At 44.0% G+C, this 17,633-nt stretch overlaps 1 protein-coding gene across 1 annotated transcript in view; it reads left to right on the forward strand.

Annotated features, from left to right (window-relative positions):
- The first annotated feature begins 732 nt into the window (after window positions 1-732).
- Window positions 733-17,633, forward strand: part of LOC111151404 (solute carrier family 7 member 14) — a 50,463-nt gene continuing 33,562 nt past the window's right edge. The window contains exon 1 of the mRNA XM_022509405.1: window positions 733-1,036. Coding sequence (XP_022365113.1) covers window positions 733-1,036 — 304 coding nt within the window. The remainder of the gene's footprint in view (window positions 1,037-17,633) is intronic.

Raw genomic sequence — 17,633 nt, forward strand, 5'->3', positions numbered from 1 at the left:
AGCAAAGTTCTGAAACAACACCATGGGGTGGGACTGTCCCCTTAAAAGTCATAAATCTAATTTTACATCTTTGTATTTAAAAAATGAGGATGTTGTTTCCCCCAAAGAATGTGTCCAAAAATCACAGACCGAGTCTACCAAGAAGCAGCAGCAACAAGGTAAGTCTTGGCAGAGCCAGGCCAAGTGAGCATTTTCCATGTGCCAGGCATTGTCTTAAGCTCTTTTTAGATACTAATCTAATCTTTACATCAACACTAGGTGGTAGGTTTTATTAACCCCATTATACAGTTGAAGCTGAGGCACAGAGAAGGAGGGTGACTTACCCAAGGTCCCATAGCAGTAAGTGGCAGAGCCCTGACTCAGACCATCTTCTTCAGAACGACTCAGGGACAAAGTGCAAATGGCAGATTGTTATTTAGGACCTGAGGTAACACACAGGAGACTACAACCCTCCCGCATTGTGAGTACACAAGATAGACCTATTTAAACGGTTCAGTATATCGACCTCCAACCGTGCCTCCAAGTGATCGTTTGTCCCTGCTTAGTCTCATCTTCTTCTTTCTTGTGTTTTTCCTGCAGACATTCATGCCCAGGAGAAGGCTGCTTTGGGTCCCTCTGGACCTTTCCTAAAAAGGAGATCCCTACTCACTAGATGAGTTCCAGAAGCACCCACTAAGGCTCCCATAGAACCTCTTTCATCAGTTGGCCTTCACCAAGACCCTATCACACAGGATGAGTGGCTTCCTTGCCTCCCTGGACCCCCGGTGGGTGCAGTGGGGGGCCGCCTGGTATGCCATGCACTCCAGGATCTTGCGCACCAAACCAGTGGAGTCCATGCTGGAGGGAACTGGGGCCACCACAGCCCATGGCACCAAGCTAGCTCAGGTGCTCACCACCATGGACCTCATCTCACTTGGCGTTGGCAGCTGCGTGGGCACGGGGATGTACGTGGTATCTGGTCTGGTGGCTAAGGAAATGGCAGGACCCGGTGTCATTGTGTCCTTCATCATTGCAGCCGTTGCATCCATATTATCAGGTAAGTGTCTCAGTACAGTGGAAGGCCTGTGGAAAGTGCACTGGTCAGTCTGTTACTTCTCATCCCACTCCTCTAGAATATTCAGTGCTGAGAAGTATGAAGTGTCAGCAAAGGGGTCATCAGGCTCCTTTCTTGCCCTAACTGCCAGAGAGCTCAAGACTCAAATGTAGCAGCTTCTTTTTTCTTCGGTTTTTTGTTACAGATAATTATTCTGGTGTCTGACCACCTCCTAACTTCTCATTCCCTGTCATGTCTTAATGTCTCCGTTTTTATCATAACTCTCTCTTTCGATGGAAGATAGGTCAATCCCTTTGTGGGAAGGTGGATATAGCTGGATTATAAGTAATACATAAAGGCTAGGCAGAGTAGCAAAATGACAAGTCACTAAATCTGATATGATTGGGATTTGATGAGCCAAAAACTGGCATTGTGACCCCCAAGCAGGAGGAAACCAAGCTAGGAAATATAAAGCCATCGTGAGAATCACAAAGCACCATCTGCCACAAGCACTTCAACAGATTGTTTTCTACAGGGGTAGTTCAGCCATAGCCGCCTCTCTCCTTGGGAAAGAATCATAAAACTCATTTTTTACATAAGGCACCAGGACTTATATATGGATAATTTGTGAAAAGGCTCCACTATTTTCCTTTTCCTCTTCCCTCCTTTTCTCTTGATCTGTGATCCACAGTATCTTCCCAGGAATAGGTCAATAGATAATAACTTGAAAAAGAAGGACAAAGAACACATCCTGCTTCTTGAGAGTTGTAAATGCACAAGCATTTCACTGGGGTTTTGGTGGCAGATCGCGTAGGTCAGCTCCTGTCCTGGCAGGGAACATCATGGCCTCATCCAGTGCCTCAAAAGCAAGAATTCTTAATATATCAGGATTCCTATGTACAAAAGCACACCATCACAAGGAAAGTTCTACATGAATATTGTCTGTCTAGACTAGCCTTCATCCACAGGGGATGCATAGCCCAGGAACACACAACCAGAAAGTTTATATCATTTTAACTTAATGAGGGAAGTAATTCTAAACTGATTTTATTTATCTTTTGTCAAGGCTTACTTCCCTATTGGTTGTACAAGTATCCCTTTTCCTGAAGTCATCTCTAAGATGCATGAATAGCCTAATAATTGAGGTTCCTTCAGAAACTATGTTTTCCTATAGATGAAAATAAATTATTCAATTGGATGAATTCTGTGGATACTTCAAAATGCTATTAACCCAATGGCAATCATTTTCAAGCTTATTGGCAAAAAAACTATTTGGAGGAAAGTGCCAGATTCTTACTTACTATAAATTTATAGATCTAGAAGTATTAGCATATAGAACAAATTAACGATAGTAGGACAAAAAACAGACATATTACCAGGGGTTCCACTGAAGGCATAGGCCAGATGGCTGAGTCCTGCCCAGTTAATGCAGATTGCCCACTCTCCTCTCGTTCCATTCTGTTATGACCCTATCTCCCATACCACAATGAGTCCTACAAATAAGTCACCCACATTTTATCCTTTGCAGTGTTACATTATATTTAGAAACAAGAACAAGGCTCAGTTGCATTCTGGAAGGCTGACCCCTGCCAAGATGCTTGTGGCACTACATAGCTCAGACTTTTCTGCTGCTCATATGGAGGACCAAAGACTGACCCAGCCAGTGCTGTGCTGGGACCAGCTTGTGCCAGCTGCCAAGAGCCGTAACTGTGCACACCGCTTCCCAATTTTCCATTGTTACCTTGAAATTGGCTATAGTAGGAATATTTACACCATAAAAATTGGCAAGTGCTCCCAACAGAGTCTGGTGTGTTGCCTGGTTTCAGAGAATCCATTGTTAAGAATTTGTCAGCAAAACTGGCCCAGCTCTACTGAAGGTCTTGGAACTGCCCAGTAACTGGTGACTTCACCACCACACCAGACACCAAAACAAAACCCTACCTCTTTCCAAATCAAGAACCCCCCCCCCCTTCAACATGTGGCTGTATCCATACGTTTCTCTACACTAACGGAGGCCAGCCAGTATTCTCCGATAGCTCCCAGGCAGAACCCGGGCCAAAATAATTTGTGACAAATTTGTGCATATTTACAACACACGCCTCCAACCAGGCCTCTCGTTCTGTAATCCTTTGTCACTAAACTGAGGGAAGTCCCCCTCTGCTATCTTCTTTCCACTCCTGTATCATCATCGCTATATTTCATCTCCCCTGACCAAACTTCCCACCACTTCTCCATATCACAATATTCAAACTCCCCTCTACCTTCAGACTTTTAAATACATGCTCCTTTCTCCTTCTGGCCTTACCAAAACCTGGCCCAACCATGAGGACACCATTGAAAATACTGAGAAAGTGCACTAGAACAGTAGACATGAAGCCAAAAAGCAGGATGTTGAAATTGAGATTTCAGAAGTGGTATAGTAATCAGCAAAGTTAAGATTAGACTTGGGGGCCGCCTGGGTGGCTCAGTGGGTTAGAGCCTCTGTCTTCCACTCAGGTTATGATCTCAGTGTCCTGGGATCGAGCCCCGCATCGGGCTCTCTGCTCAGTGGGGAGCCTGCTTCCTCCTCTCTCTGCCTGCCTCTCTGCCTACTTGTGATCTCTGTCTGTCAAATAAATAAATAAAATCTTAAAAAAAAAAAAGATTAGACTTGGAAATGGGCTGGGCCACTGGCTGGCTGTGAGACCTTGAGCAAGTTCCATAATTTCTCTAAGCCTCAGTTTCTCCACCTTGAAAATGGTCATAATGATATCTCCTTCACAGAGTTGCTGTAAAGATTAGAGATGCCTGGGAGTGCTGTGGCAATTCCTGGCACATAGTGCTACATAAGCAGTTGTTATTATTGTGTGCCAAATCCTGTATTCGGAGCTTGTCGTACATTATCACATTTAATACTCATAACATCTCTGCACCACACCTGGGTGGTGGGTTGAGCATCAAACTCTTGATTTTGGCTCAGGTCATGATCTCAGGTTCATGGGATCAAGCCCTGCATCACATTGGTCTTCACACTCAGTAAGGAGTCTGCTTGAGTCTTTCTCCCTCTTCCTCTGCCCCTCCCACAGGTCCTCTCTCTCTCTCTCTCTAAAATAAATAAATCTTTAAAATTAAAAAAATTCATAATATCTCTTCAAGGTGGGTTTTATTATCTTCAGTTTCACCTATAAGAAAACTGAAATTTAAATACCAGAACCTAGATTCAAATTTGTTATACCAACAACATCTTTTGAAGTTGGCTATGAATTTAAATCACTTGGGGAATTTTTTTTTTCTAAAGAATCGTTTGGGAGAGAGAAGTCAGCTTTATTGATATAATTACATACAGTAAAATGTATCCTTTTAAATATACAATTTTATGAGCTTGACCAACACAATTACATAACTGCCACCACACTCAAGATATAGAAGAGTTCCATCATCCCCAAATAATTCCTTCTTGTTAACTCTTTGTAATTCTCCTCTCTTCCACCCCCACCCCTGACAACCACTAACCTGTTTTCTGTCCCTATACTTTTGCCTTTTCCAGAATGTTATACACATAGAATCATTCAGTATATACTCTTTTGAGTTTGGTTTCTTTCACTTAGTATGATGCATCTAATGTTCATTCATATTGCATATATCGTTGGGTCATTTCATTGTATTTTTTAGTAGGATCCCATTGCATGGCTATACTACAGTATATTTATCCATTTACTAGTTGAATGTTGAATTGAGTTGGTTCCAGTCTGAGATCATTATAAATAAAACCATTACAAATATTTATGTACAGGTTTTTGTGTGAACACAAGCTGTCAGTTCTCTTGAGCAAATACCTAGGAGTGGAATTATCAGATTGTGTGGTAAGTGTAGGTTTAACTTCATAATAAACTGCTAAACTCTTTTCCAAAGTGACTGTATTATTTTTCATTCCCACCAGCTCTACCTGAGAATTCCAGTTGTTCTGCTCCTTGCTAGCCCTCAGAATTGTCAGATGTTGCTTTTTCTTGCTGCTTTGTTTGTTTGCCATTTTAAAAGGTGTATAATGATATTTCAATGTGGTTTCCATTTGCATTTCCCTAGTTGCTAATATTGTGAACAACTTTTTATGTGTTTATTTGCCATCCATCTTCTTTGGTGAAGTGTTCAAATCTTTTGCCCATTCTTTAACTGGGTTCTTCATTGTCTTATTATTAACTTTCAAGATTTCCTTATATATTCTGGATACAATTCCTTTATTACATATGTGATTTTGTAAATATTTTCTCCCACTTTGTGACTCAACTTTTAGTTTTCTATTAATTCCTGTATATTTCCTTTTTAAAATGCTGATGCCCTGGCGCTACCCCAGAGATTCTAACCCAGTTGCCCTGGGGTGAAACCCGGAGAATGGTCTCTTTTTAAGAGCCTCAGAGGATTTCAATGTGCAGCCAGAGTTAAGAACTACTCTGTCATTGGCACCAAAACTTAACTCCTACTTCAGCTATGACCTACAAAAAGAGAAAGCATATGTTAGAATATAAATTATTTGGCCAGCAGATTCTTAAGAGATTTTCTTGGTCCTATGGCATCATCCCCTGTGCCCTGCAAACTAGCTTATACCATGAAACAAATCTAAGACAGAGAGCCACTTCCTCTATAATTTGACAAGAGCCAAAATTACAGGAACCTCCCAAGCTCCTCCTACTAATCAACATCATTACTGCCCACAGCCCTATTGCAGGTGGAGGGAAGCTTATCAGAGGAAGCAGCTTGTGCTGCAACATTTACCCTCTGTCCATAAGGCCTTATCTACTCTTTAATATTCAACAGGTCACAACCAGACCCCATGCTCATACCAAATCTTAAAAACTCTTTGAATACACCAGATTAAATAAACGAGATAGGGGAAATTGTTTTTCTTCCTGGTTCCCACCTACAACCATGTTGAGAGACTGAGGGACGAAAGCGGGATGGCTTCCAGAGGTTCTCTAATTCTTTTGACTCAGGATGAAACACAGAACAAAGCCACCATGCTGGTGACATCTGGCCACTCAAAGCCCTACAAGCCTCCTACGAGTTGAGTAAGGTTGCCTGCTTTGATTCTTTTTCCGAAGTTTATTTCCAGTTCTCTTTTAAGATTATCAAATTTGAACCTTAAATAGAATGTAGTTCTGAATGACTCCTAAGCTCATGCACATCCTACAATAACCCTTTAGTCCTGTATCTCAGATTGTTTTAGGAGGGACGAAGTGACAGTGTGCTTACAGTCCCCAGTCTGATGCACGAAACCAGTGAGTTTCATCATTACTCATAAGAAATAGTTGACAAAAATATAAGAAGATGTGGTTCAGTAAAAATGTATTGTGTGCCCACCATCTACCAGTTCTGAGGCAGTCCCAAAAGCAAATAAGAAATTTTTTTCTACTCTAAAGGACCCATTGCTTATGGATGAAGATGAACACCCAATCTGATGGGTAAGTATGACAACTGTAGTAGTAATAATAGTAATAACAGCAGCAGCAACTAACATTTACTGAGCACTTACTGTGTACCAAGAGTTCTAAGTGTTTAACACATTATGTTACTTAATCCTCATATCAACTCTATGTGATAAGTGGTGTCGTTGTCCTCACATTACACATGAGAAAATGGAAGCTCGTAAAAAGTTTGGTAACTTGCTTAAGGCACCTGATTGAGAGGTGACAGAGAAAGGAATGGAGTGAAAGCAGCCTGATTCCAGAGCCCACGTAGTAATCACTTTGCTCATCTGCCACTGTATTAGCAGATTAGGGTCAGATCAATCACACACAACAGAAAAGCAAAAATGAGAAACAATATCACTTCTTTCCTGCGTAGAAAGAATCTGGAAGGAGGCTGCTATTGTGGCTCTGCGGTCATGGGGACTGAGACCCTTCCATCTTTGTGTTCTACCATAAAGAATGCTTGGCTTCCCTCCTTAAGGTGACTTCAAGATCCAAGAAGGCTGCTGGAGCTCCAAGCAGTGTATCTGAGTTCCAGAAGACAGGAAGGAGAACAGGTTGAGGCAGGTCTTTTCCCATATTTCTGTGTCCTTTTTAAGAGACTTTTTCATAAGTCCTTCTCTGTAACTTACATTGGCTGAAACTGGAACACTTGGCCACAGCAGGGGAGGGTATGAAGTGTAGTCTTCTGCCTGCATATATTGTCAACTCCAGTATTAGAGGAGCTCTACTGATGGAAAAGAAAAGGAAAACTGTCTGTCACTCCCACATCTAGTGGATGTCCAACCCGTAAGCCCTCAAGCTTGCTGAAGTCAAGTTGTCCTAAAATATTTAAGTAGAATTGTCTCTGATGCCCCGTAATGTAGAATTGGAAAATATAGGGTCCCCTTCAATATCTCAATAGGGAGTTGTAAGGCTTACCTTTTCCTAGTTGTGCCAACTCTGAGTCTCTGCTCCCATGGAGTCTCTGTCTCTATCTCTCTACAATTTCATCCCTGCCATTCTCCAAAGACTATTGTCCCCTAACTAAAATGGCCCGTCAGGATCATTCATTAAACACAGTGGGTTCTTGGAGGAGGGACTTGGGGGCCAAGCAGGAAGGCCTGACCCTCAGGACAGACCAAGAGATCATTCTGTCAGTGGAGAAGTTCAGCGACACAGCCAGAACCATGCTGTAGTAACACAGTGGGGAGAGAGGAGAGGTGGAGACACTGGTTATGCACGTATTGTACAGAACAGGCAAGAGATCATGAGCAAGAGTGGAAGGAAGCTTAGGATGGAGAGGGTGTGGGCATGGGTGGGCGAGGGAGGATGCGGCAGAGGGATAAATGCTCTCTCTAGCTGAGAAGACAGAACCAATGAAAGTGTTTTTGAAAGAATGTCATTAGAATAACAGACTTACGGGGCGCCTGGGTGGCTCAGTGGGTTAAGCTGCTGCCTTCGGCTCAGGTCATGATCTCAGAGTCCTGGGATCGAGCCCCGCATCGGGCTCTCTGCTCTCTCAGGGAGCCTGCTTCCTCCTCTCTCTCTGCCTGCCTCTCTGCCTGCTTGTGATCTCTCTGTCAAATAAATAAATAAAATCTTTAAAAAAAAAAAAAAAAGAATAACAGACTTACAACACAGCTCTGGTGACAGAAAGTGAAAGTAGAAGCAGAAAACCCTAGGAAAGGGGACACCACAGAACGCCACAATAAACAAATCTACGTGTCCAGAACACCACAGGGGAGCTCCCACATAACAGCTCCTTCCCATCCTCACCAACACGGTGGAGGGAAGAGTGATTTTATTTCTTTCCTCAACTGAGGAGGCAGACAGCGGTTAAAGTAACTTCCTGAGGGGCAGGCTGATAGTGGCAGGGCCAGAACTCTCACCTCAGAATGCAGGATTCCAAAGCTCATGCTCTTCTGTTTCAGCAGGCTGCCTCTGGGATCCTTGAACCCAAGCATCTAAAAGGCAATTCAGGCCATCAGGCTGAGTAGCATTTTTTTGGCATTCTTAGTTTATGGTTTGGCACTGGAATTTCTAATCTGTGCTTCCTGCCTTCTTCATTTGCTATTTGGCATCTTCTAATCCATCATCAGGTGAGACCATGGGAACCGAATCCCTGGGGAGGTGGTGAGGGGAGCAGTGCTCCGTCAAGCAGATGCCTTTCCCACAGGCAGAGCTCCCCAGCTCCCTCCCTGGCTGGGTGTCCACAAAGCCTAAGAAGAATCTCCCCATTGCAGTATTCATCTCACGTTGGATTCTCATGACCAAAGAAGATTTCTAAAGATTCTAAGTCTATTTAGATAATCCGCTAAGTTCCCTTGTTTTGTTTTTTGCAGAACAGACCATTCTCCCCTCCTCAAATTGAAGCCAAACTAGAGAGATGAACACAGGCCCTTTTGCATGGCTAGTCATTCTCAGGGATCAAGGATCACGCATTCATTCCACAAGCTTGCATCTCGTTGTTCACCCAAACATATCTGAGCACTGCTCTTAACCACACTGGCTGTGGGAGAGGCAGGAACACTGAAAGGGTAGAGAGGAAATGCAAAGACAAACAGATGCGTGCCAGTGTTCAAGCCTCTAGAAAAATAGCTCTCCAAAATACTGTCCAAACTCATAGCTCTATGTCGTAATATTGATAATGATAGCAACTACCCTCAACGTTTATAAAGTCTCTAAGATATAATTTAATAAGCACTTGGTAAATGTAAGTCATTATTATTGTTATTGTTTTTTTATTATTAATCCAATACTGTGCTCCAGGCACCGTGCACTTAATGCTTTCAGTCTCCCTACTGGGTGACTATTAGTGTCCACATTTTATTAATCATAACAGCTAAACCCCTGGGGACTTCTGATATGTCTGGCACTAGCTACACACAGCGGCGTAATCCTCACAGCAAATCCCAAAAACTGACATTGTATATTTATTTTGCAGATGACAAAACTGAGGGTTAGAGAGGTAAGGTGACTTACCCAGGTCCTTAAGGTAGTCAGTGACCAAGGTTGAATCTAACTTTGATTCTGCCTGGCTCCAGAGGCTGTTACCCCCAAGCTGCCTCATGCAGACCTGTGCCCCAAATTTAAGAGCTCACCAAAGGGAATCAGGTGTATCAAGAAACCCTTCCCTCTTACTGGGGTTTCAAAAGATCTTGTAGCCCACCTTATTCTATTGATGAGTTGAGCGGTTTTCTAGATCATAACTTCTATAACCAAGGTCATGAAAGTGCATTCTAAGCTCAGTGTTTTCCTGCCACCTGTCAGCAGTGAGAAGGGTGTTGTTAAGTTCATGTAAGCCTTCTACACAGAGCTGGATTGACAGCCCTGTGGGAAGGATGTCAATTACCAGTTCAGAGAAGGTGAGCTCATTTTAATAAAACTTTACAAGTCTCTTAAATTGATGATTCTGAAATGAGCTTCCTCCAGCAAACCAAGGAGAACCTGGGCTCCTTTCACATCTTCTGCGGCACCTGGGAGAGTGGACAGTGCGTGTCAAGAACAGCTAGTGTGTTGTGGGAGAGACCGGCCACCTGCTTAGGGCTCAGCATCAGGGCGGATGTGCTGCAGAACACAGGAAAGAACTCTGCGACATCCGTGCGAAGAAACCATACAGGCACACGTGAAATCATCTTGAGCACTAATGGGGACTACAGGGGCTGGGACAGAAGTCAGGACACCCGAGCCCTCATTCCAGCTCTGTTCTTTGGCAGCTCAGGACATTTAGGCAAGTCCCTCACCTCTTGAATTCACTTTCCTTCTCTACAAAATGAACAGTTCAGATTCGATTGCCTGTAGGAGGGTAAAAAAAAGAAACCAGGGAGGGGAAAGATTTGTATAGAAACATCCAATGTCTCAACAAACACACATACACACGCACGCATGCGCGCGCACTTTCCAATCCCAGGTAGCACCAAGGTGCCGGTTGGGGTCAGCCCCCAGAATGGATCTAGCTCACTTCAAGCCTTGCTCTGCCATTTACGACTTGTGTGACTTGGGAAATGTACTTAACCTAGACCCTCCCGGTTTGCCAAAAGTTACAGCTGTGCCGCGGTACTGATCCCTCACTCAGCCCTCGGCACAGCTGGAAGGTGGCAGAGGCCCCAGGCTATCACCGCTGCCCGTGATTGGCCTCATCCCTGTGCATACTGACCTATTCATCAGAGCCATCCAAATGTGACCATTCTCTGGGTGTGTGCTGTCAGGTGGGAAAGATCGGGAAGTCCCAATAGCCTGTCTAGATCTTGGATTTGTCATCTGTACCTGGAAATAATAACAGCTTTGCATCATAAGCATCTCGTGAAGAGTGCATATGTAATGTGCTTAGGATAGCCAGTGTGCGTGACAAATGCTCAGTACCTTTTGCTCATGTTCTTATCACCACTCCCACACTATTTGCCAGCTCTCCAACCTAACAAGGCTCCATTTGTTCTTAATGCAAATGAGCATCCATGTTTCAGATTCTGACGCCCCTCGGTACATCCCTAGCAAAAGACCCAGCAGGCCTGCCTCCTATCCACACTTTCGCCAGATGAACTTTGTACAAAGAGCATTCTTTTGGATCTGAAGGTATTTTCCCAAGAGGAATTCTCATCTCTACCAGGATAGCCCCCTTCAAGACGATTGTGCTTCAAAACATGCAAGGAGGCTATGCCTCAGAAAACAAGTAAATGAATACGTATAACTACAAATTGTGGTTAAGGGCTGTAAGGAAGTTAAACAGGCCCCCTTGACAAAGTACACCTTCTGAAGAAGAGATATTTAAGCAGCCTCAACTCTGTGCACTGAAAAAGGTGCTCGAAATGAGTGAGGCATGACCACCATGAGATAAAAGAGGAGTGACACCAAGCATCGGCCCTCGCCCTAGGGGGGCCTGGTATGGAGCCGACTCAGTGCGCGGCGGCTCAGGAGATTTGCACATGCCCAGCGTCCACTCTGAACACCAGTGCCCATCTTCACATTGCCCTCCCTGCATATTAGCCCTGTATGGGAAGAAGCTGAGATCGCACCCCTCTTTTATGGGGAGTGGCTCATGTCTCTAGGAATGTCCTCCACAGAGAATATATCCAGGCCCATGAGAGATCTGCTGTGTCTCACACTCCTGGGCATCTGCTGGGAAGGCAGCCCATCCCAGGGGAACCCAGAACCCCTGCTCGTCAGATGGGCTGAGGAGTCACACGAGGGCTGGGGCATGCTGTCTTGGCACTCAGCTTTAACCCCAACCACAAAATCCTCAGGGCAGGAAGGGATGGCTTCATCCCTTCACAGAAAATTCTTACGTCTGTCCTTGCTGACACCCTTTTCATCAGCTTCAGAAATGGGGGTACTGCCTTCTCCTGGAGTGTGGTGAGCTGAAAAATATCTGGGTGCTTGAGAATTGCCAGCTGGCACTTTAGTCCTGTTCTGTCCTCTCTGCACAAAGCCTTTCTAGCCCAGTTGTCAGAATCCTCGAACAAGGGGCTGCAGGCCTCCTGCAGAAAGGCTGAGCAAGCCAATGGGAAATTTCTCTCCACCCTCACAGTCTCTAACTGGACCTGGAGAAGAGAACACATGCTTCCAGATTAAATATTTAGAACCTAAGAAGGAACTTTCCCCGGTTCTGATTTAGAAGTGAATTGGGCACACAGAGGGCTTGGTCTAGACTTCAGATGATTTCTGATATCCCTGCCAAGGCTGAGCCTCTAGAATCGTCTGCCAACAATTCTTGCTTCAACCCCTTTGATCCCACCCACAAGGCAGAGGGTCCTGCCTGAACAGGCAGGAGGCTACTGCTAAGAAAGTCTGTGCAATTCCCTTTCCTCCTCTGTAAAGATCGCCATGGCTCCCACTGGAGGAGCGCCCAGTGCATGACAGAGCAGAGCATGTGTTCCTTTACAGACTGTAGCAAAGCCCTAGCAGGGATCACCATGGCCGCTTTCCAGATGGGGAAAGTAACACTTAGTGAATTGGATGCCTTACTCAAGGCCACAGTTAGTACTAATTATAGTTGTCATTTAGTAAACACTTGCTCTGTGCCAAACACCGGGCAAAGGGATCTGCATGCAGTATCTCGTTGAGTTGTCACAAGCACTCTCCAGACCTCTCTCCAGACACTGGGCAGTTCCCATGACACTCACTGCTTCTCCTAAAGCAGAGACGGGCTGCTGATGGTGGCCTCAGCATTTGCGAACAGCTGACCAGAGCATGAGATGAGAAACCATGTACAATGGGCCTAGCACAGGTAGATGCAAAAAAAAAAAAAAAGTTGCTTTTCTCTTTTGTAACATCTTTTTCCCTCCAAGACTGCCTTTGACATTGACCTAAGGTCACCTACATAAAAATGTTAGGAGCAGAGAAAAGGGCAACCCCAGCCCACCTGCCGCCACAGCAATGAAGAGGGACTAATCCAGGTCAAATGGGTTCCAGGAACAGCTAACCCTGTGGGTCATTTAGTTGAAAGCAACTGCGTGAGCATTATTTTCATCATCATTTGATAAAGCTATAAAATAAACTAGCATACACTAATGATATTAAAGATAGCATGACCAAATGATACAATATTCTAATTCATCATGCTGTAGAAATTGTACCTCCAACGAGCTCTAAAATATTTTCACGGAAGGAGATCTAGAGAAGAAAGTCAACAGATAGTCTGGTCACATTTAATCAGTAAATTACTAAACTTCCTTGACCTGCCTCAGGGGTCACTTCTCTGACTATGAGAACAGCTTCCTTCCTTCCCATGTATGTGTTGATACATCAGTGCTCTGGTGTGGGGACCTTGCAAACCCTCTGTTCCCTACCCAACTTAATTGAAGCCCTGTCAGGTTCTGTAAAGAACAGTGTCACACACACACCATGATTGTTGATGCTGCCCTTCCCCTAAATACAGGCTCTTACTGTCCACCTAGGGCCTGCTTTGACAGAAAAATTACAAGTGTCTTCTTAGACGCAAAGAAAGAGGCGTTGCCAGACAAACTGCTTTTTTTCCAGACACATTTGTTAAAATTGCCTGGGCTTCACTGACGGTGACAGAGTGAGCAAGGTTAGTAAGGTAGATGAGACAGAAGCAGAGAAGGGAGAGGGAGAGAGAGCCTGATGGATTCCTCCTGGGGAAAGAAATAGACAATTTTCTCCGCTAATCAAGAGTGTTGGGAAGAGGAACCGGGTGCAAGATGGCAAGCTCCCACATGCCAGGGGGCTGAATAGAGGTTTCTGAGAACCCAGCAACCTGCTTCTCAAGGGGAACAGCAGTGACGGGGGATACTTCACTGCTCACCATCTGGAATTCAGTGTCACAAACAAAACAAATGTTTCCAAGAGAATTCACACTCTATTTCTCTCTGAGGTCCTGTGATTTCTCCTTACAGCCCACTCCCAATCCACATTTAAGCAGTGCTACCAACCACAGCAGTATAGAAAATGTGTCTTAGCCCTGCTGTGAATTTATAAACAGAACAAAGATGTTTTAAGAAAACTAACAAAATGAGAAAGAAATGAGTAACAACCATCATGTTAAATGCTGTTTGGTGAGGACTTTCTTAAAGACATGTTTGGGCCTAATTGGTGGGGTGCACTGGTTCAGTCCAACGGCTGATTCCATCCTGTGTCTGGGAGATGGCAGCTAACTGGTATTCAGAAGTAACTGACTTCATGACTGAGAACACTGATAGATAGTGTGTTCAAAGTAACTGCTCGGGCCTGCTATCTGTGATCTATGGCCAGTCACCCAAGACAGCCCAACTGACCCTCTGAGCAACACTACCAATATTACGGATCCCAGACGTCTAAATAAAGATGCAGTGTTGGCAAATTGTCTTCTTGGAGACCCCTCTCCACCCCTTCTCTCATCTCTTGATACCCTCTTTCCCAAGGGAAAGTCCTTCTGGCTGTCCCAAGACATTACTTCAGAACTCAACTTTGCAGCTCTTTAAAGCAACGCCTGCATTTTCCCCCAACCCCTGCACTGAATATCTCCTCTGTTATTTTATTATGATTGTTGGTTTTCTTGTCTGTCTTCTCCACTACACCATAAGACCCACAACAAAGGAACTGTGTTCTTCCTCCCCACCTCTAAATGTCGGAAAGCTAACATGGATGCATAGAGATGGAACCTTATAAGTGTTTTGAATGGAGTTGGAAAGTCCTAGGACTGCATATCAGTAGGCTTTGATTCTATCCATTAATCTCTGTCATTATTCAAAAGGACAGCTTCAGGTCTGGGGCTTGGGCACATCAACCATCAAGAGAACAACCCCAATAAGCAGTTGACACCCATCTCCCCCCATCCCCGCACATGCTCAGTGCAGCCCTGTGAGTCCACGGAGGAAGGTCAGAGCTTCGGGAAAATATGGGATGAGGGGGATCCTGAGTGGACCAGCCTCAGGCCTCCCACCCCCTCCTCAAACAGAGCCACTGCTTTTACTTATTTTCATATGAGACTACAAAAAAACACTATGTGTGCAAAGAGGGTTTTACATCCAAGACAAAGCTTTAAAACTACAGAAGTAGACGAACTGGGTGGATTTTTTCAGCTAGTTTCCCCCAATTTATTAAGAAGGTCTCACTCCCTCAATCACTTGAACCCAGTTCACCTCTGCAGACTCATCCTCCTCAATCTCCAGAGCAGCCCGCATGAGCTGCTCCAGCTACCCCCTTCCATCTGCCTGAGACCACCCTCGCCCGTCTGGTTTTGCTTGGAAAAGCCCCCCTCACCCTTCGATATGTGATCAGAAGCTTACCCCTTCATCCCGACTTCCCCAGCAATGAAGGACTGTGTTATCTAAAAACTGCTCACCCCACTGGGCTCCCTGAGCACCTCATAAATACTATATGGTATTAAATACTGGGTATGTGGAATCATCTGTTTATCAAACTCTTTCCTGATTGGAATATAGATGCTTTAAGGTCAGGAGATCTCTGTCTCTGGTATTCATTTCAGGGCCTAACATAGTAGATACTTAACCACGTGTGTCACTTCGGGGTGTCTGAATGGCTCTGTTGGTTAAGCATCTGACTCTAGTTTTGGCTCAGGTCATGATCTCAGGGTCATATAATTGAGCCCTGCATCAGGCTCTGCACTCAGTGTGATGTCTACTTGAGATTCTCTCTCCCTCTCCCTCTGCGCCTTACCATACTTGCATTCTCTCTCTAAAATAAAATAGAATGGGGCACCTGGGTGGCTCAGTGGGTTAAAGCCTCTGCCTTCGGCTCAGGTCATGATCTCAGGGTCCTGGGATTGAGCCCCACATCAGGCTCTCTGCTCAGCAGGGAGCCTTCTTCCCTCTCTCTCTCTCTGCCTGCCTCTCTGCCTACTTGTGATCTCTCTCTCTCTCTCTTTCTTTCAAATAAATAAATAATCTTTAAAAAATAAAATAAGATAGAATAATATAAAATCTTTTTAGAAAGCAACAATGGGTGTCACTTAAAAGAAACTAGGAAGTCAGAAGTTATTGTAAGAAATTGGTATGTTGGGGTGCCTGGATGGCTCAGTGGGTTAAGGCCTCTGCCTTCTGCTCAGGTCATGATCTCGGGATCCTGGGATCGAGCCCCGCATCGGGCTCTCTGCTCTGCAAGGAGCCTGCTTCCCTCTCTCTCTGCCTGCCTCTCTCTGCCTGCTTGTGATCTCTCTCTGTCAAATAAATAAATAAAATCTTAAAAAAAAAAAAAAGAAAGAAATTGGTATGTTAGTTGATAGATAGGTTAGGGAATTAGTCAATAAGTTAAACTACCTGTTAGTGGGAAAACGTCTATTTAAGTAGAGTAATTGGAATTCAAGTGTGAATAACCTCTAGATGTAATCTCTCCAGGTGAAAGTACACTTTTAAAAAGTACTGGTATAGCTAATGGCTTTCTTTAGTGGAATGTGAAGGGAAATAGAGTTCTTGAATGGAGAAATCCTTGTCTTTCACCTACTCCCAGGGGGATCTTTCTCTTTTACACCTTCCTAGGATGTAGGAGATGGTCCTAAGAGAGTAAAGGAGAGGAAGAGCAGGCTGTGAGTGGTGGGAGGCACAAACAGTGATTATTTTGACTACTGGAGGCATCATACTGAGCACAGTTTGGAAAGGTCAACATCATACGTGGGGTCTCTGGGAGTACTTAGTGTAAGGAGGGTTGATTATACCTGTATGTGACAGAAGCACAGACTCTCTGAGTGGGAAAGACATTCACACTGAAAAGGACCAAATTTCTCGTAACTCCAAATTATACATCACTTACAGTACACAAGAGGAGATCAATAGAAAATATTTCAAATACGGAATCCCCTTGCTATCTTATCTCAAGCCTCTTTTCAATGCGTAATTCCTAAGTTTGACTTCTCTTTAGGCTGGCAGTTGTCAATTTAACCAAAAAGAGTCCTGGGTATAGAAATAAAACAAAACAATAGGGAAGTGACAAAATATATATTATAAACATAATATTCTTAAGGAGTGGATCATTTGAAAAGGATATCTGAGTTGCAGGCTATGAGAAATCACTCTATTTCCTCTTGTTCTGCTCAAATGAATCCTCTGTATTTGTCAGGGATCAGGACTTGCCATCTCTGAACAGCTCCATTGGGAAACTTCCACCCAATGGTCTGCAGCAGGTGGTCACTCATGATGGCCGTCTGTACCCCAACATTGCACTTCATGTTGATTTTCTCCAGGTATGCAGTTACACTTTTGGAATCAATATGTCTCTCCCTCTCCAATCACTTGATGGTTAGCCAAGAGATACAGAATCACTTTGATAATAGCATAAGGCAAATATGACTCAGGAAGATAACCCCAGGGGAAGAAATTTTTTAATGCATTACTAAATTGAATAGGGAATAGTTATAAATTTTTCTCTCATTTAGAATAGTGATTCCACCCCCTAGTATACCAAATTGACTTCAGGTAATAAATACTTTGAAATTCTTCCTTTGACTTCATGTTGATTTTCTCCAGGTATGCAGTTACACTTTTGGAATCAATATGTCTCTCCCTCTCCAATCACTTGATGGTTAGCCAAGAGATACAGAATCACTTTGATAATAGCATAAGGCAAATATGACTCAGGAAGATAACCCCAGGGGAAGAAATTTTTTAATGCATTACTAAATTGAATAGGGAATAGTTATAAATTTTTCTCTCATTTAGAATAGTGATTCCACCCCCTAGTATACCAAATTGACTTCAGGTAATAAATACTTTGAAATTCTTCCTTTG

The sequence above is a fragment of the Enhydra lutris genome, unplaced genomic scaffold, assembly GCF_002288905.1.
Source record: "Enhydra lutris kenyoni isolate GAN:26980312 unplaced genomic scaffold, ASM228890v2 scaffoldscaffold2, whole genome shotgun sequence".
NCBI classification, from domain to species: domain Eukaryota; kingdom Metazoa; phylum Chordata; class Mammalia; order Carnivora; family Mustelidae; genus Enhydra; species Enhydra lutris.